Source organism: Rhincodon typus, chromosome 21 (genome assembly GCF_021869965.1).
Source record: "Rhincodon typus isolate 14 chromosome 21, sRhiTyp1.1, whole genome shotgun sequence".
In the NCBI taxonomy this organism is placed as follows: domain Eukaryota; kingdom Metazoa; phylum Chordata; class Chondrichthyes; order Orectolobiformes; family Rhincodontidae; genus Rhincodon; species Rhincodon typus.
In genome coordinates, this window is record NC_063352.1 from 36,074,793 (window position 1) to 36,095,998 (window position 21,206).

The following is a 21,206-nucleotide window of genomic DNA, read 5'->3' on the forward strand; positions in this document are numbered from 1 at the left end:
TCTGACTGCTGTAGGCTATGGGTCTGTGCTTTGTCAGCTGAGCAAGCTGGTTAAATAATCTAATTACTAAACTCCTAAAGCAGGACGCTACTAATCCTATTATTAGCTTTCTTGTTTTTGCCCTAATTCTATCGAAGTATCCTTCTTGCAGAGTGCAGGTGTTGTTCTATTAAAGAATTGGCCCAGTTGGGCCTCAGGCCTAATCTCCATGGCAATGTGCAAGAACAAAACCAATTGCATTTCCCCAGCACCTGTCTTTCTGCTGGAGTAGAAAATGTCACAGGTCGAACCACTAGAGTATGAGAAATTTTTTGAACCGGAAACTGCAGGCTCAGAACTTTCTTTCTGCACCAGGTAGTGTTTGAGATTTACTAGGTGCTAACAAATCCAGACACTGGTCTGATTATTAAGCCAGTGATGTACTGACTTTGTCTAGAAAATTTTCACCAAAAATATCTTAATGTGAAACTCTCACATCTTGCAGTAGGGCAGTAAATCTTCATTGGGGGTTGGGTTGTTTTATTGTTCATTTCATGTTTGTGGGCATCGTTTGCTATGCCAGCACTTATTGACTATCTGTAATTCCCCTCGAGAGGATGGTTTGCTGAATTATTGAACTGCTGCAGTCCTTAGGGTGTTGAAACAGCACTGTGGGTGTGGGGGTGTTGATACACCCACAGTGTTGGTGGGGTGGGAGTTCCAGGATTTTGACCCAATAACAGTGAAGGAGTACAGATATAATTCAAAAAGGACTTGAATTTTTTTTTTAGAAAAAGCAAGCTTGTGGTGTTCATCCTGACAGAATGGTAGAACCTTGTTGAAGGCCATTGATCCCATAATTTAAGCTCACACTCCAGTGGAGAACTGGGGGAGTGCTGCACTGTCGGAAGTACTAGCCTCACATGAAATGTTATATCTGAGACTTTGATAGGAAAAAAAACATGAATGCTACTTGGTGAGCTTACCAATATCTATATCTCAGATATCATCACCAAAACACGTTATCAGGTTATTATCACATTCTGTTTGTGGGCGTTTGCTGTCCAAAAGTTGGCTGCCACATTTCCAACATTACAACAGTGACTATATGGAAAAGAAAGTACTTTATAAACTGAACCGTTTTGGGACCTGAGGTCAAGAAGGAACCTATAGAAATTCTTTCACACGCTCCTAGGTTTTTCTCTCTCTCCTTAAGTCCTGCTGTCAAATGTATTTTAGTTTAATTCACTCCACTTTTGTCCCACCCCTGCTCTTGACTGTTTGTTTGTTTTTCACCTTGAAGTGCCTCAGGATGTCATATTATCAGTGCAGTAGCACTCTAGCCTTAGAATGAGCTTAATCCATACTTTGAGACTTATTTTGGAATGCATGTACATTTTCAGGTTTGGCTCCTTTCAATTTGTAAATGAGTGTTGGTCTTTGATGAGATTCATGCCCCCTCTGCCTCCCTCAATTACCCCTCAAGCCCTCTTTCTTCCCATTTGAGGCGTGTTTTTTTTTTTTTTTGGAGATGTCTGGAGGATTGGAATTTTAATCCAACTCCGCACATTGACGGAAGTGGAATGGGTATCTCTGTAGTTGCTGTGATATTTCAGACCGTCTTGCACCCTGGCCCAGTCTTGTTTATGTTTCAGGTTTTATGTACTCTGCTAAACTCGCATCTGACTCTTTACCGCCTGTGTCCTATACCTGGTCTTATGACCCTTTGTATCACTGTTCATTGCTGGTGCACTCTTCAGTCTGGTGTCTCCAAGTGCCACTTTTCCTGTGGTGACACCTGGCTGTGTAACAAAGCAAACCAGAGCTTCCATGTCACTTCGCTAGAAAAATATTTATTTGCTTACAAATTGTCATTTACATCATGTGCTTGACTCAGTTAGATTTGGCTCAGCAATATACAGCAGTTAATGGTGGGCCATGTGGTGGTGAGTGCATGTGAGACAATCACTGGTCTGTTCCCTTGCGCTGTTGGGGAATGGCGATGGTTATTGTGAGGTGTGACTGACATTGGACCATTATTCATGAACTCCATGTACTGAAGCCACTCACAGTTTGGCCATGCAAGTCATATATTGATGCGCGTGGATAGCTGTCTGAATAGCGAAGGTGGCACTAGTGATATTTACAGCGATGCTTTGCTTTGGAAGGTTTTATCTCTTCCTTTGGTTGTGGTTTCACAGGGGTTGTATGGGACCACTGGATTTGATGAGTTCAGCCAGACTGAAGTTTACAGAATGGAGTAAAGAAATCTTGAACAAGATTGATTAGGCTTCATATATACTGGGTTGCTTGAGAGAGATCGAAATGGGATAGCCTCAGTAATACCAAGTGCAATTCCACTCTTGGCTTTAAAAAAAAAGGGTTTGTTGATTTGAAGCAGTGAAGTTCTGTGGCTGTAATCAGGCTTTGGAAATCCATGTTAATCCCTGGGAATGAAAGGTCACAAAGCTATAGGAATGTCACAAAGCTATAGGAATGTTACCTTGGTGATCTCTGATTAATGGCACTTCGCTTTGCAGAGCAAGGCATTCAGGAGTGTCAGACAAGATCTTTCCCTCCTCTAGGTAAGGTTTGATCTCTTCTACATCATAAGGATGTGATTCTCCTACTTGAGCAGAGTTTTTCTTAAGTCTTTTCCGGCAGTAGAGTGTGATCACAACTGCCAGCAGTAAGATCAGGATCATGCCTGTGGTTACTAGCCAGATTACTCTGGTTAAGTTGCTACCCTCTGCCTGTTTGAACTGAGCTAACTGTGTTATTGGCAGTGTCTGCACGAATGTGCAAGGCTGTTCTTTAGTGCTGGCCTCCCCCAGAGCTCCAACACAGATCTGATATGTTGAGTTGGGCCACAGTCTTGGAATCTTGTATGTTGACAGTGATATTGGGATGTTAAGTGACACTGGCCTGGGGTCCAGGCCTGACCAGTTCTTATATGTCACCCGCAGCCCCTTATAGTAAACTGGGGAGAGCCTAAAACCTTCTAGATTTAACGTTACTGAAGTGCTGGTTATTTGACTAATGTTTAAAAGGCTTTTCTGAGAAGTCTGGAGATCAAGAATACCATTCGCTGCCTCACAGAGTGGTCCGTAGAAGCCAGCAAGGCACGTGCAACTGTGGTGCCCATACTTATCTAGCTGGCAAATGCCTCCATTGAGGCATTCTGTAGAGAGGCAGAGATGTCCCTTTGCGCTGAGTTGTTGATCTGTTTTGGTGATGGCTCCAAGAGTAACTCTGCCATTGAAGGACATTGATTGTCCTGGAAGGTGTGTTGCTTTGTGACCCAGTGTTAGTTCCTTGGCTGTGGTTGGTGACAATTCTGTGGTGCTTGTTGCGCTGATGGACGGGATGGTAGTAGGACATCCAAAGTCACCATGTGTCAGTGTGTTGAGTGGTTTACCAGAGTTGACCAGAGGGAAATGGCAACGTGTTTCCTCCTGCCTCTGGAGGAGGGCATTGTTCTCCTGCATCCATTGAACAAACCAGCTGATCTGGCAGACACAGTTATAGGGGTTTTCAGCTGCTGTGAGGCTTTTTAAGTTGGAGAAAAGTTCCAAAAAACCCTCCGGAATGGTCCTAAGGCTCAAACCACTGATGTCCAGTTTCTGAAGGTTCCTAATATGCTTGAAATCCTCATCCTTCAAGTGTGAGATCTTGTTGTTTCCCCGAACACTCAGAAAGGTCAGTTCACTGAGATGCTGGAGTATAGCTGACACAGTCACCAGCTGATTTTCTGATAGATCTAGCTCCTGAAGATTCTTCATGTTTTTAAATATGCCTTCATCTATCGTACTGAGGCCAAGTCCAGCCAGCTTTAAAGATTCAATCTCAGGTGCATGGATGCTTCTGAGCTCTGTGTCTGGGATGTTATTTCTGCTGAGGTCCAATAGGAGGAGTGTGGGAAGTTGCAGAGGAGGAAGGTGATGGAGAAGATTATCCTGCAATTTGAGCTCGACCAGCTTTGTTAATGTGTCAAAAGCTGCTGCGTGGATTGTCTTGATCTTGTTTTGTTGCAGGTACAATCGTTCCAATTCCTGCAGCCCCATAAAGGTATTGTTATTGATTTCAGTTATCTGATTGGATGACAGGTCCAGGTTGGACAGGACACTTAGTGACTGGAAGACCTCCTGGGGCAGCCTGGTAATTTTATTGTGCGACAGGTGCAGGAGCTTTAGTTTCTGAAGCCCTGCAAAATCTTCCTTGTGCAAGGTGGAAATGGAGTTCTCAAACGCATAGATGCTGGAGGTGTCAGGAGGGATATGCTCAGGAATGGCAGACAGTCCTCTTTTGATGCACCACAGCATTCCCGAGGTGTCACAGTTGCACTCTGTTGGGCAGCAGAGCGCCAACAGCAGTTTTGACAGGAGTACCAGTATGGTCAGCCAAGGCAGACAGTGCAAAGAGGTCCTCCTCATGGCGCATTGAGCTCTGTGGGGGCAAGAGGAATGAGTCACTATGAGCCTTTTTAAAGAGTTTATGGCAGCAACCCTGAGTGCAGCCAGTTATAGACGAAGCTGAGTGAAATCTAAGATAATACAGGAGGGAAGTACAATAATGGTGTCTGTGGATTGGGAGAGGGGAACAGATGGTGCAGGGAAAGAAGAGGAAGTCCCAAGGGGAGAGATTAAGAGGTTGAGAGGTGTGCAATAGTTTTGTTAGATTTTCCCCACTCATGGGATGCAGGCATCACTGGCTAATCTCGCATTTATTGCCCATCCCTAATTACCCAGAGGGCAGTTAAGAGTTAACCAAATTGCTGTTGGTCTGGAGTCACATGTAAGACAGACCAGGTAAGGACAAGTTTCTTTTCCTAAAGGGCATTAGTGAACCAAATGATTTATTTATGCCAGTCAACAATGGTTTCGTAGTCATCATTAGACTTCTAATTTTAAATTTTTATTGAACTCAAATTCCACCATCTGCCAGTGAGACCGGAACAATATCTGGGTCTTTGGATTACAAGTCTAGTGATAATACCACTAGGTCCATTGCCTCCCGTAATTGTGCAGTGTGCATTGAGTAGGAGAGGAGAAGCACTGTTAATTTCACAGGATGACTTTAGAAACAGTGTGTGGATAGTACCAAGTTCTCAAGTGGGAGGCCTCACTGGCCTTATGCTTCACTGTGAGGAGTGGGGATGGCCTGTGTGTTTTTGGGGAAGGGCAATGGGTTTTGCATTTTTATGGAGGGAGAGATGGAGATTGGATGGTGTTTTGTTTAGTGCAGACCTGATGGCCATATGACCACCTCCTGTCCTGTAACAATGCTATGTATTCTTAACTTGGTTTTTGTTCAGAGGCAACTCCCAAACGAGGCAAATAGCGAAATAAAATTCTGGAAAATTAAGCAGGACGTTAACCAGTTTAAAACTCCACAAATAATATTTCTGATTCCAAAACTTTAAAATTCTGTCAGGAATATTGCTCTGAGTTTGCTGGAATGCTCCTTTGACTCAGTTACTTATTCAGCAGTTGAGGAAAGGGCTCAGTCTGAGAAAAGTGTGATGGCTGTTATAGCAAGTCAGGATGTTGTGTTAGTGAAGTCATTGAGCTTCCTCTCAGTCTTTGAGGGGTGCCTATTCCCACATTCTTTCATCTTGAGGAGAGGCTGTGTTCCAGTCCCTTGCCTCAGCGAGGCAGGAATAGTCTGTGCTGCCAGAAACTGTCTCTGTGAGGAGGAGTTAGAGATGGGGAACATTCTCTCACTCCATAGGGAGTGAGTATTTTTAGAAATTTTCGTTCATTCTGCACTATTTCCAGACCACATCAGGGGATTGCTGGGGAAGAGGAATGTTCAGTAACAGATTGAATTAATAAAAAGGACATAAAATAAATTTCTTTGTGTCCTCTCTATTTGAAGTACAGGCTGAGCCAGCAGCACTGCAGTCAAAATTAGAGCAAGCAGTTACAAACAACAGTCTCCACTGGCCTTCTCTTTCTCCCTGTGCCCCACATCTCTCCTTCCTCCCCTCCCCTTCTCCCCTATCTCATTTCATGTGTGCACCATGCACACTTCCCTCTCCCCCCACCTCCCTCTCTCTCTCTGCCAAATTTCTGGCAGTGACTGTATAGAATGCCTCCTATTAGATTTACAGTCTGTCTCCCAGCAGAATAAAAAATGCTGTCTCTGTGGATTTCAGTTTAGTCTCGAACTCAGCAATGGAATTGAAAATATTAACACATCTGTTAGACTTGAAAAATCTTGAGTGATTAGCTTATGGAGAGTGCCCCTGTGTCAGGCTGGGGCTCTTTGCAAGTTTTATTAGTGAATAAGGAGGAGTAGCGGGTGAGAGTGCAGCCATTTTGTAAGGACTGTGTTTCATTACTGTTCTTTATTTTGGATTTGTGGACTGAAATAGGCAAAGAGCTGTTTTAAAAACAATGGATTGTTGGGGGATTGCTGCACTTTTTGAAAACCATATTAAGTGATGTTTACACAACTGCTCTGTTCAAGCTGTAGTGGGAATTTTACACATGAGCGGAAGCCAAGTGTTGAGTGCAAATCATTTTTCAGCTGGCAACAAATAGTTGATTGGTCTGTGGATTAATGACCAGTTATTGATGACAAAGGATATTTGATTGGTGCACAAGTTAGCTGAATGAAGAAACATAGAAAATAGGAGCAGGAGTAGGCCATTTGGCCTTTCAAACCTGTTCCACCATTTCATATGATCATGGCTGAACATCCAATTCCGTATCTGGTTCCCACTTTCTCCATATCCCCTTTGATCCCTTCAGCACTAAGAACGATATCTAAATCTTTCTTGAAAACATTTAATGCTTTGGCCTCAACCACCTCTGTGGCAGAGAATTCCACAAGCTTACCACACTCAGTTTTCTGTCATAAAAGGATATTGGTGAACTGGCTGGCCTTTTATGATAATTGACAACAGTTTCAGTGCGCAACCCCTGTAAGGCATAGCAGTTTATAAATAGGAAGCTACATGTGATGGGAATGAACACTCATATCACAAACTTTCTACACCAGGCCTTCAATGAGTTTGCTGATCAAAATCAAAATTTAACTTATTGTTTTGTGCCAATTGGGAGCTGTACTCCGACTGCTCAACAGAGTGATTTTTGATGCCAGCAGAAGTAGGTTTGATTTCTGAATGAATGGCTGGTGTTGACTTCTGTAATGCCTGGTCTGTACTACTGTAATGTAGTAATTTATGTCTATCTTCATCAACATCTCTTTATATATTTCTGTATCATCCTATCTTTCTGCAAATTATGACTTCAGAATTTCACAAAGCTACATCAGCTGTGAGGACAGATGACCAAAATTTTGGCCAAATGGGGAGATATTAAGGAGTATCTTAAAGGTGGAGACAAAAACAGAGAAGTTTAGAGAAGGAATTCTAGTGCCCAAGCAGCTGAAGAAATGGCTAACAACTGTGGAGCTATTTGAACCACAGATGCTCCATCCAAAGTTGGAGTTGGATGGAGAATGTGGAGGGTTGTGGGGCTGAAGGAAGCTGCCACTCTCCAAGTCCTTTGCTCTATCGAATTCAAATTCTACCACCTGCCATGATGAGATTTGTACCTAGGTCTCTGATTTAATAGTCTAGCAGTAATACCACTAGACCATTGCCTCCCCATAATAAGTTTCCGCTCAGTCACCTATGAGTAGCCTAGCCAGCACAGCTTCCAATCAGCAGTGTGAGAACATGGGAGTCCACACTGAGGGTGACCATCTAGCTCCAACACAGGAGGTCAGATTGTCGGCCCAGCTTTCAGGAGTTGGTGCTCTGAGGATATCAGACAACGTAAAACAGATAAAGAGTTCGCTTGATGCCAAACACAGTTCCTTCCTGATTAGTCTTTCATTACTGGTGTGAAAAGTCCCTTTCTTCTGACAATTTCCAAAGTGAGCCTCCTGAAAGCTGGGCTGACAGTCTGACCTGTCTATGCTGGGGTTGCATAGTTACCTTGGTGTGGACACTGCTGTGTTTTCACACTGCTGATTGGAAGCTGTGCTGGCTGCCTACAGGTAACTGAGGGGAAACTTATGAAGGGGAGGCAATGGCCTTGTGGCATTATTGCAAAACTATCAATCTAGAGACCTGGGTAATGTTCTGGACACCTGGGTTCAAATCCTGCCATGGTAGATGGTGGAATTTCAATTCAATAAAAATCAGTAATTAAGACTCTAATGATAACCATAAACCTGTTGCAGGCCAAGCAGCATCAGAGGAGCAGGAAAGCTGCGTTCTATAGTCTGGTTTTAAGTCCTGACATGTTAGAAAGACTATGGGCAGACATTGAGCCAGGGCCATGGCCAACTGTGCTCCTATCCCATTAACTGAGTGGGATGCTGTGTGCCTAACTTTGAATCTGAGACTATTGCTGTTAATTGTGGGCTTGGTTCTCTGATTGTCCCGTTTGCTGTATGCTTCATTCTCTTCACATTGTTGATTATTGGCACTTAGGGGATGGGCTATGGTTAATACTGGTTAATTATAAGCTAGGCATTGCTTCCATTTGAAGAATGGTAAACCTCAAATTTAAAGCTGCACCTTAAAATAGGACTCACTAAACCCCTGTACTCTGGGGAGGGGAAAGGACCAAATAAATATACATTCCTTAGGGAAGAAGACATTTGAAGGAACTATCCATATCCTTGAGAATGTGGTGAATGTTTGAGGAGTTTGGTAGTTTCGGGAGAGACAGTAATGATTCTGATTGCCTCAGGTTTTGGACAATTTGAGGACAGGGGTTAGTGAAAGAGAATTAGGGTGAGGACAAAACTTGTATTGGTGAGGGAAGACTTGGGAGAAGGGTCTGGGCAAGTGCAGAAAAGTGATGGAGGAATAGGAGTGGGGCTTAATGATGCTCCTTCCTATTAGGGACAGGGTAGCTTTAGGGTGCTGAACTGTGTTGAATGTGGCCTGGTGGTAGGATAGGAAGTTCTGCAGTAAGAAAGAATGAAGATAGATGAATCCTATGGGTACGCTGAAATAAGTTACCAGAGGAGGTTGTTGCAGATACTAGCAATGGATTACAGAGAAAATTGACAGTTTATCAAAGATTAGGATTGAGGGGAGGTGGTGAGGAAGAGGTGTTACCTGTTGTTTATGCTAATTGCCTTTTTTTTTAAAAAGTTAGTTGCTTTCTGTTGCACGTTGCACACTCACCAGTGCAATATTTTTGCATGATTCATTTATCCTTGATGGGAATTGTATATCATGGCGACATGGTGCTGTGGATGTGGGTCTCCAGGGGCCTGAGGAATGTGTAACCTGAGGGTATGATCTTCCCGTTATGCTCCCTTAATGTGCTTCCCCTTTCCAAAAGTAATATGACCGTGTGCTGTATCTCAGGGTAAGACAACATTGCCACAGCCTCTGGCTTATTTTCCAAGGGAACATTTCAAGATGCTCACTGTAATGTGAGACGCAACTTTTCAGTGCGTTGGTGTAGGGAGGACTCATAATCTGTGGAGACCTTCCTGCTCCAAAACTGGCTACTCTTGCGTGAAAGGAAGTGGGATAGTGAAAACGTTCCTTCATGCAGATCAGTCTGGAGCGGCACATGGCACAGTGTGGGCCATGAATATAACATGTCGCAGTCGCAGTTGGGTGGGATAGTGAAGAAGACATTTGGTATGCTTTCCTTTATTGGTCAGTGCATTGAGTATAGGAGTTGGGAAGTCATGTTGTGCTGTACAGGGCATTGCTTAGGCCACTTTTGGAATGCTGCGTGCAATTCTGGTCTCTCTGCTGTAGGAAGGATGTTGTGAAGCTTGAAAGAGTTCAGAAAAGATTTACAAGGACGTTGCCAGGGTTGGGAGAGGCTGAATATGCTGGAACTATTTTCCCGGGAGTGTCAGAGGCTGAGAAGTGACTTTGTAGGGATTTATAAAATAATGAGGAGCATGGATAGAATAAATAGACAGGGTCTTTTCCCTTGGGTGGGGGAGTCCAAAAATAGAGGGCATGAGTTTAAAGTGAGAGGGGAGAGATTTAAAGGGGACCTAAGGGGCAAATTTTTCACACAGAGGGTGGTGCGTATATGGATTGAGCTGCCAGAGGAAATGGAGAAATGGTCCAATTACAACAATTAAAAGGCATCTAGATGGGTGCATGAATAGGAAGGGTTTAGAGGGATATGGGCCAAATGCTGGCAAATTAGACTGGATTTATTTAGGATATCTGGTTGTCATGGACGAGTTGGACTGAAGGGTCTGTTTCCATGCTGTACATCTCTATGACTCTGTATAGAACCATGGTTATACCACAGAAAGACCATTTGCCTTGTTGCATCTGTGCTGATTTTTATGCTCCACTTCAGCCTTCTCCCATTCTACTTCATCTAACTTCTATATATCCTATTTTCCCCCTTCCTCCCTCATGTACTTTTTAGGTTTTCCTTAAATGCAACAATAACTTGAGAAATAAAATAAAATTACACATCAACAAGCTAGTGTGAAATAGACATCACTGAAAGAACAGAACAGGGTACTTGTCCCAACTGGATGTTCTTCTGATTTTGCAGGAGTTATGGCATAGTGATAATGTTACTTGATTAAGTAAGAGGCCAAGACTAATAACGTGGAGATGTGAATTTACATTTTATTATGACAGCTCGTGAAATTTAGGAACATAGCCTGCTCCGCCATTCAGAGAGATAGTGGCTCAACTCTACATACCTGTCTTTGGCCCGTGTCTCTGTGCTTTTTGCTTAGCAAAAATTTAACTGTCTCAGATTTAAAATTAACAACAGATCTAGCATCAACTGCTGTTTGTGGAAGAGAGCTCCAAACTTTTATCATCCTTTGTGTGGAGAAGTACTTTCTAGCATCTCTCTCGAACCGAATGGCCCTGACTTTTAGACAATGCCCTGTAGTTCTAGAATCTCCAACCAGTGGAAACAGTTTATTTTTGTCTACCCTATCTTTTCCTGTTAATATCTTGAAGACTTCGATCAGATTACTTCTTGACGTTCTAAATTCTAGAGAAAACAGATCTAATTTGTATAACCTGTCCTCGTAACTTAACCCCTGAAGTCAAGGTATCATTCTTAAAACCAATTTTGTACTCCCTCCAAGACCAGTATATCCTTCCTGAGATGTGGTTCCCAAATCAGCTCAGTACTTCAAGAGCAATGTAGTCAGGGTTTTGTATTATTGCAGCATTACTTCTGCATCCTTATATTCCAGCTCTTGAGACATAAAGGCTAGCATTCCACTAGCTTCCTTGATTACTTTCTGTACCTGTTTGGATTTAAACAAAGTTAAGGATTCTTGGGGGGACAAAAAAGCTCCCGAATGATGGCCATGAAAAAACTAGTTAGGCTTATGAACTTATGACCACCTGGCAGATTTTTAGACAAAATTCCATCTAGTGCACTAATGTTCTTCGGGAAAGGAAATCTGACCTTACCAGGTCTGGCCTACATGTGACTCCAGATGCACAGCAAAGTGGTTGACTCTTGAGTGCCCTAAGAAATGGCCTAGCAAGCTAATTAGTTGCATCAAACCACTACAAAAAAGATAAAAATAAAACTCAACTTTCTACTTCGTATTGCCCACTCATAGGCATACCCTGCCACTCAACCATGCAAAGTCATCCTTTCTCATATCTCAGGACCTTTTCCAAAATTGAGACCCCCATGTAACAGACGAGTAAAGCAACAGACTGACGGTCATACTCATTGAAACGTATGTTTTGATGGTGTCCCAAATATCGCCTTCACTATCCCTAGGTCCTGTCCCTGTGCAGGGAAGGTGGTAGCACAGTGTGTAATTCAAAAGGAGTGGCCCTGATGCTCGGAGTTGGATCAGGACCCCAGAATGTCTCTTGGATAAAGTCAATATAAAAAGTCAGAAGTCACATGACACCAGGTTATTTGAAATCACAAGCTTTTAAAGCATAGCGCCTTCATTGGGTGAAGTAAGAGAGATGCACATAGAACACAATTTAGGGCAGAGAAATCAAAAGATCATACAAATGGTGTGAGTGGAGTGTTGAATAATAAGTCACTGCAGGTGATCCGAAGTGTTAGACGGTGTAAGTAAGGTGTCAGCAGCTCAATAACGAGCGAAGGGATGACCTATAAGCAGATTAAATGAGGCAGAGAGATAATTACAAAATATTAAAAATAAGGTAGTGCTGGAGACAAACCACATGACTGGAATAACATGATGGGTCTAAGAGTCGCACGGTGAGGGTCTAACCAAAGTAACAAGTAATCCAAAACTACAAACTAATTAAGGTAGAGAGCTTAAGACAATTTATCCAGGTGTTGGTCACAAAACACGACAGCAAAGAAGATTTTACAGATACAGAACAATGTGGTGGGGTCACATGTAGCGTGACATGAACCCAAGATCATGGTTGAGGTCATCTTCGTGGATACGAAACTTGGTTATCAGTTTCTGCTTGGCGATTCTGCGTTGTGTATCTCGAAGGCTGCCTCAGAGGACACTTAGCTGAAGATCGGAGGCTGAATATCCTTGATCGCTGAAGTGTTCCTCGACTGGGAGGGAATGTTCTTGTTTCGCGATTGTTGTATGGTGTCCATTCATCCGATGTCGTAGTGTCTGCACGGTCTAACCAATATACCATGCCTAGGGGGATCCTTGCCTGCAGAGTATGAGATAGACAACATGGGCTGAGTCACATGAGTATCTGCTGTGCACGTGGTGGGTGTTGTTTCCACGTGTGATGGTAGTGTCCATGTCAATGATCTGACATGTCTTGCCGTGGCAGGGTTGTCTGGTGTTGTGGTCGATGTTCTCCTGAAGGCTGGGTAGTTTAGAACATAGCACAGAACAGGCCCTTCGGCCCACAATGTTGTGCTGACCTATTATCCTACTCTAAGATCGACTACCCTACATATCCTACATTTTACTATCGTCCATGTGCCTATCCAAGAGTCACTTAAATGTCCCTAATGTATCCACTACCACTGCCGGCAGCGCATTCCACGCACTCATCACTCTCTGTGTAAAGAACCTACCTCTGACATCTCCCCTATACCTTCCTCCAATCACCTTAAAATTATGCCTCCTCGTAATAGTCATTTCCGCCCTGGGAGAAGATCTCTGGGTATCCACTCTATCTATGCCTTTCATCATCTTGTACACAACTGCTGCAAACGATGGTCTAAGGTTTTGGTTGTTTGAAGGCAAGAAGTGGAGGCGTAGGGATGATCTCGGCGAGATGCTCATTGTCATCGATGACCTGTTGAAGGCTGCAAAGAACATGGTGTAGTCACTCTGCTCTGAGGAAGTACTGGATAACGAAGGGTACTCTATCGGTTGTATCCTGTGTCTGTCTTCTGAGCAGGTCATTGGGGTTTTTTGCCGTGGCATGTTGGAACTGGCGATCGTATCTCGTTCTTATGAGGATATCCTTCAAAATCTTTAGGTGTTTGTCGTATTCCTCCTCATCTGAGCAGATCCTGTGTATGTGCAGGGCTTATCCCTCCCAGTCAGGAAACACGTCAATGGTCAAGGACATTTAGTCTCCGATGTTTGGGTAAGCGTCCTCCAAGGCAGCCTTCGAGATACACAACAACGCAGAATCGCTAAGCAGAGACTGATAGCCAAGTTTCGTACCCATGAAGACAACCTCAACCATGATCTTGGGTTCATGTCATGCTACATGTGACCCCACCACATTGTTCTGTATCTGTAAGATCTTTTTTACTGCCCTGTTTTGTCACTAACACCTGGATAAATTGTCTTAAGCTCTCTACCTTAATTAGTTTGTACATTTTTGGATTACTTGTTACTTTGGTTAGACCCTCGGCATGCAACTCTTAGACCAATCATGTTATTCCAGTCATTTGGTTTGTCTCCTACACCACCTTATTTTTAAATATTTGTAATTATCTCTGTGCCTCATTTGATCAGATTATAGGTCATCCCTTCGCTTGTTATTGAGCTGTTGACGCTTTACTTACACCGCCTAACACTTTGGATCACCTGCAGCAACTTATTTTTTAACACTTCACTCACCATTTGTATGGTCTTATGGTCTTTTGATCTCTCTGCCCATCAATTCTGTGTCTGTGTGCTTCACTCTCACTTCATCGGGTGAAGTGGCTATGCTCCAAAAGCCTGTGATTTCAGATAAACCTGTTGGACTATAACCTGGTGTCATGTGATGTCAGTCCAACGCCGGCAACTCCACATAAAGTCAATGTAGATAAAGAAATCTCCTGCAGTTTATCATCTATTGCCTTCCTTCAACTGATGAAGCATATTCAGCATATGAAATATCAATTGGAAAAAGCACTGAGGGTAACAAGGACAGAATGTACTCTCATGGGGGACTTCAATGTCCATCATCAACAAAGTCTTAATAGTACAAATAATGACCTAAATGGCTGAGTCTTGAAAAATATTTGTGACAGACCAGGTCTGTGACATCTGGTAGGAGAACTAACATGAGGGAAAAATCTGTTGGACCTCTTGTAGCCACTGTATTTAGTTTCTGGTCAATGATACCACCCAGAATGGTGGTAATGAGTTATTCCATGATGGTATTGCTACTGAATGTTAAGAGGGAGATATTTAGATTCTGTATTCTTAGAGATGGTCATAGTCTGACCCTTGTGAGGTGTGAATATTGCCTGCCATTTACTAGTACCAAGCCTGGAAGTTGTCCTAGTCTTGCTGCAAATGAACACTGCTTCAGTGTCTAAGAAGTGATAAGTGATGTTGTCCAGTCATCAGCAAAAATTCCAATTCTGACCTTATGATGAACAAAAGGTAATTGATGAAGCAGCTGAAGATAGTTGAGGAACTCCTGCAGCGATTTTCTTGGACTGAGATGATTGACCTAATAATCAATCTCTGCAGTATTCTTAGCATCCCTCCTAAAGTACAGTGCCAAGAATTAGAAACTGTATTTCAGATGGGCCCTAACCAGTTATTTATAACTGTTTACTATAAATTATTTGCTTTTGCACTTGATACCAAGGAATCTATATGCTTCTTTGTGTAACGTACACAGTGCTGCAGCTGTATTATGTGTGGTCCCTGTAATGTAGCTAAACCGCAGGGTGTTAGTTCTGGTTTGATGGCCAATGGAACACATGAGGTGAGCCGATTGGAGAGCCTGGGGTTTTGCTGCATGGCCGTCAGAGGGAGCAGGTTGGATACCCAATAAAGCAGTCATCTGTTTTCTAAAATCTGGCTGAGTTGGATCCCAAATGCCTTTTCTAATGTTTGTCCAATTCCACTTTCTAATGGGAAATTTAATTTTATGCCTTGCTACCTACCCATCAGGCTGTAATAAACCTCAACAGCAAAGACAGGATAATTTCTGACATAGTATTTATTTCACTAAAGGTTTGTCTTGACTATACATCTATTGTTAGCAGCCTGAGATAACAATGGGTCTAGGAAATTATGTGACCCAGGGTGCCTGTCTCCTCATTACTACTACATCTTTTCCAAGGTGTAGTCAGAACCTAAGCACGGCATAAAAGAAAACTTGAGATACTGCTGCTATCAGTTCAATGCTGAAGGCTCTGCAGGAGCTGCTGGTTAATGTGAAATGTAAATCTACAGAAGGGAGATATTCGGGGCAATACACCAGGTCTGGTTCTATGAAAAGACATACATTTACACAGCATCTTTCTCATGTTCACGATATTCCAAATCACTTTACTGCCAATTATTTTGTTTTTGAAGTGGTAGATGCTTTTACACATGGCATGATCCAGCTGTAATTAAATAAGTGACCAATTTTCTGTTGCAGTAATGTAGGTTAAGGAATAGGCCAGGACACCAAGGGAGGGTTCCCTTGCTCTGTAAGATAGTGCTGTGATATCTTTCTACATCTTGATTTTTTTTCAACTAATCAGACAGAACCAGCATTGTTTTGTAAAGAATAAATCATAGAGAAGAATAGAATCCCTACATGTGGAAGCAGGCTATTTGGCCCCTCTGAAGAAAATATCCCATCCAAATACATCCTCTTACTCTATCCCTGTAACCCTGCATTTCCCATGACTAAACCACCTTACCTACACATCCCTGGATGCTGTGGCCAATTTAGCATGGCCAATCCACGTGACCTTTACATATTTGGACTGTGGAAGGAAACCCGAGTACGTGGCAGAAACTCAAGCGGAGAACGTGCAAACTCCACACAAACAGTCATCGGGGGTAGATTTGGACCTGGGTCCCCGGCACTGTGAGGCAGCACTGAGCCACCATTGTGCTTGAATGAACATTTTGAAGAGGTGACTAAAGTAGTGGACAGGGGAATAGTTATGAATGTTATTTATATGGGCTTCCAGAAGGCATTTAATCGAGTCAAACATAAGAAATAGGAGCAGGAGAAAGGTTGTATGCACCACCCAACCGCTCCCCCCCACTGCCGCCGCCCTCCATTTGCTCGCTTTTTCAAATGGAACAGACTGGTCCCTAACCTCACCTCCACTTTCCCATATCCCTTGATTCCATTCATTCAAAAGTGTATTGGCCTCAGACTTGAATACACTCAATAACATTTTTCTGGAAACAGAATTTCAAAGATTCTCAATGCTTTGCGTGAAAATATTTGCTCGCCTCTTAGTCCTAACTGGCTGAACCTTTATCCTGAGACTCTGCTCTATTTGTTGTTGACACTGCAATGGGGGGAAATAGCCTGTTACCATCTGTCTGTTGAGCCCTCCCAAAACCTTAATGTTGTTGTGAGATTTCCGCACATTCTTGTAAGCTTCCAAGAATATAGGCATATTCTATACAACCTTTTCTCAAAAAAGTAACTTTCACCCCAGAAATCAATCTAGGCTCTTGGTCAAATTTCTACCTCATGGAATTGAAGAAAAATTATTAACCTGGTTTGAAAATCAGCTGTTTGGCAGAACGCAGGGAGAGGCGATAATGGGAACATAACCTAATTGAGAGGATTTGACTAGTGGTGTGCCAGAGGTATGTATATTTGGGTGTAAACTATTCACTTTATTACTGACTTAGATGATCAGTTAGAAAACTACATATTCAAATTTGCTAATGACTCAAAGGTAGTCAGCATTTTAAGCAACATGGATCATAACTAAAATTGATGCAATATTGGATAGATTAAGTGAATGAATTAAACAATGGCAAATGGATTTCAATGTAGTTGAAAGTGAGATAGTCCAATCTTAAAAAGGATAAAACAGGATATTTTTTAAATGCTGAAAAGTAAGGAACAATAGCGATCCAAAGAGATGTATGGGATAAGGTGCACAGATCATTAAAATGTCATGCGCAGGTATGAAACTAATCAAAATGTCTATTGAAATACTGGCCTTTTATATTTTAGAGGAGTAGATAGAATGGGATAGAAGTCATGTTTAAGCCATATAAAGCATTGGTTAGATCACACCGTGAGAAGTTTTGGGCAGTACAACTTAGAAGGATGTATTGGTTTTGAAAGGATTGCGGTATAGGTTCCGCAGAATGAGAACCTAGACTCCTGAGGGTTAAATTACATGAACATATTGCACAAACAAACATTGTATTCTTGGAATTGAGAAGGTTATTGGATAATTTGACTGAAGTTCAAGATATTAAGGCAAACAGATAGAGTACATAAAGAGAACAAAGACAGACAGTGCTGGAGAAACGTAGCAGGTCTCATAGCATCTGTTGAGAGAAAAACAATTAATGTTTCAAGTCCAGTCATCCTTCAAAGGGTCTTAAATGGTCCTACTCCTCTGTATATTCACCTGAGAGAGCAGACAGAGCCTCTGCCTGATTAGCATTCCCTCAGTGCTGTACTAGGTGTGTCAACCTGGATTTTGTGCTCCAATCTGTGGAGCAGGTCTTGAAGCCCCAGTCTTCTGACTGAGAGGTAAAAATGCTGCTAACTGAGTCATGGAGAACCCTTTCCAGATTATCTACTCCAATATTGCTCTGATCCCTCCATGTTTCATTCTGTACTTGTTGTTTTCTTATACTTCTAAACAACACAGAATTGCTCAGTGCTAATTCCTTTCTGATAGCTTCCTTATAAGTGGAACAAAGCCCTATTCATTTCCTATCATGACACTCAACCCTCAGTGTTTAAAAAAGTTATTGCATTAACTGGAAATCTTGGCTTTCATACAAGAGCTTGATTCTTATTGTTGGCTCTGCCTTTGAACAATGTTTTGTTTTAACTAAAAGTATTGAAGGCTGAGTCTGAGGAGGGAATTTTATCTTCAACTTTCTAACCCTAGCAACTTTTGCACCTCTCCTGTTTTTTTGGGGAGAGGTGCTACTGAGTGATAGTGTGAAGGAGTTGAATTAACATCAATGGAAATGTAAGCTATAGCAGTGTGAAATTATTGAGTGACAATGTGAGGGAAATGGATTGACATTTTTTCAGAAATACAGTCGGTAATAAGGGTGCTCGGGAGAGGGTGGGAGATGATGTCCTGTGCAATAAGAATTCCGGCACCACGGCCCTCAATGAAGATCAACCCTGGGAGGAGTTAGATGAATGAGCGAGTTCTGAGGCAGCAGTGAGGTGTCAGTTGACATATCTGACATTCTCCTTTTGGGCAGCTCCAGTCTGAATATAGCTTGATCCTCGTGGAGCATAATGTTGGGGTTAAATCCACAGACAAAATCTATCTGAAAATCTTAAGACGTGAATAAAAAGCAAGTCCTGTTGAGCTCTCCACTTTTTTAATTAAAGGCCAGTAGCTGCTGAAAGCTTGTTTACTTTTCTCTTTGTCGACCCTCTCTTGTTTAAAGATTGGCCTCTGCTACTGCCTGCCTCCAGGAGTGAGCTCCACCCCTGCATACCATCCCGAGGTAATGAGAATGCTATAATAAATTCCACTCTCTCTCTCCAGCAGCTACAGAAACAGTATTCCTAGTTTATTTTGAAACAAACCACATTCGCTAGCCACTGCCAAGAAAAATTTGCACAGCGCCAACACCATAATTAGAAATCATTAATTTCACTACCTGTACTGGTGAAACAGAGGGTCCCCTTGTTGACCTTGTGCCTTGGGAGTTAGAAGTGAAATCCTCTTGTCGCCCTGTGTCTGGGGAGAGTGAAGGTCTCCTCTTGCCCTGTGTCTGGGGGAGAGTTTCCCTCCCTTTTCAGATACCCAGAATTACTTTGATGACTTTCTGTGGCCTATTAACTCATTTGTTTAATTACAAAATCCTCATGATTTGTAATGACGGTCAGAATATGATTCAGTCTACATCTAAAACGAGGTTCTTGCTGCATCTGACTCTTGTTCTGACGTTTGTACAGAGCAGTGAAGAGACACCTTTACCTGAAAAGTCCAGTGTTTTCAATGGAACAACACTCAAAGCAAGTTCAGCTGGTAATTCAGGCTCATCCTGTTCCTCAACTAGCCATGTTAATTTGCTAGTGTGATTAATACCTTAACTTTTATACTACAAGGAAGAAACTCCAGTCCCAGATAGATAAACCCTAACTCTACTGAATAAGCTAGATCTCTATGCTGTTAGAGAGTAACCCTTAATCCACTGAATAAACTGTAACTATATGCATGACCCTTATCCTGCTGAATAAATGGCAATTATGTACAGTTACACAGGTAGTAATCCCTGTTGTGCTGAATAAACAGTAGCTCCTGTTAATAATAGTATGTATGAAATCATTGTCTCTGGTCCCCACCACAAACTCCAGTCCCTCTTCAGTGATTCTATCTGAATGTCCATCTGTGGAACATCTCTTGTTTCCACTCCTGCCTGATACATCTGACGAAACTCTTGTCCAGTTCTCATTAGTTTGAGGTTCAAGCATTCCAATACTCTCCTGGCTGACCTCCCACCTTCCACCTATGTAAAATTGAACTCATCCAAAACTCTGCTATCCATGTCTTAAGTCACACTTGGTCCTGTTCACTTGTCAACCCTATGATCTCTGATGGCTCCCAGCTCGGCAACGTGATGAATTTAAAATTCTTAACCTTGTGCTCAAATCTCGACATGGCCTCACCCCTCCCTATCCGTGTTATAGTTTTCCAGCCCTTACATCCCATGTCTCTCTTTCTGGTCTTTTGTGCATCGTTCATCCCTTGAGCCCACCATAGGTGGCTGTGCTTAATCCCTAAACTCTGGAAATTCTGCACTTAAAACTCTCCAGTCTTTACCTCTGCCATTTCCTTTAAGATTCTCCTGAAGACACACCTCTCTGAAGTCTTTAATGACCTAATCCTGATATCCTCTTCCATGGCACACTGACCATTTACATCTGATAATGTTGAGATTCTCAACATTCATGATACTATATCAGTGCAAGTTACAATGAATGAAGAGTGCCTTTAATTATACAGTAAATACACCTCTTAACCTCCTGAATAAACTACGTGTATTATTATGAAAGAAGCATACTCTAAAGACTGGAGTGACTCTGTACTGGAATGATTGATGCAGACCTGGTTTCAAATTCACTCACCAAAGCTCTTGTTTTGAAATTGTTAAACTCTTTCATTAGCTTTAGATCTTTGACTGGTCTGGTGTTTATAACACCACTCTGATGTTTGAGCTTATACCAGCTCAGTTTGTTGATGCAGTGCTTGAATGACTGAAAGATTTGGGCGTTATTGCTTTCAAATAAATGTGTATAGCTAATCAGAGAGCAGAAAGAAACTTGTTTTGCAACTGGTGGCAAAACCTCTGGAATAATATTTGTGTGCCATTTTGTCAAGAGTTTATGCTTGAATTCGTTGACCAGAGCTTGTGTGTGTGTGTGTGTGTGAGAGAGAGAGACAGAATCCAGAGCTGAGTGACACAAAATCAATCTTACCTTGTTTGCTGCATGCTGTGAAGAAGGGCAAGCCTGTTGTGTGGTGACTTGTAGATTGTTAGATCTCTTCTCGGGCTAGCAGGATATCTCGGTGCAAGTACAGATTGGATGGTCACAGAGATAGACTGTGGGAGCCAGGAGGGAACAAACAGCATCTCACTGTTTCCCTGCGCTGCTACACTCCTTCATGGGATCTGGCAAAAAAAAGCTACGCTAATGAATGCAATCTGTGCTTTTCACAGAAAGGAGGAGTACAGGGAGAGGGTGGGGGGAGGGAGCTGTAATTGCCACTCCCCTCTGACTGGAGGAGACATGAGCTGGAACTTCATTAACCCTATGAGTGCTGCCTAGGTAACTTGAGTAAACATTATGCCTTGTGCTACTTATTTGGAGATGTTGACAGATATGGGGAGATATTTTGTGGACTGTTGTGTTTCTCTCAATCTGGTATAATAAAACTTAAACCAAACAGCTAACATTT

General features: G+C 42.4%; 2 protein-coding genes across 4 annotated transcripts in view; one reads left to right on the forward strand and one right to left on the reverse strand.

The window, feature by feature from the left end:
- The window catches only part of coro7 (coronin 7), a 137,533-nt gene that overhangs the window by 47,185 nt on the left and 69,142 nt on the right, over positions 1-21,206 (forward strand). The gene's annotated exons all lie outside the window — the stretch shown is intronic.
- Positions 1,813-20,950, reverse strand: LOC109928647 (vasorin). The gene is made up of 2 exons (XM_020528593.2): positions 20,726-20,950; positions 1,813-4,425 (listed from the first exon to the last, which is right to left on the reverse strand). The coding sequence occupies exons 1-2, from the start codon at positions 20,878-20,880 to the stop codon at positions 2,460-2,462; spliced, it is 2,121 nt and encodes a 706-aa protein (XP_020384182.1). The 5' UTR covers positions 20,881-20,950; the 3' UTR covers positions 1,813-2,459.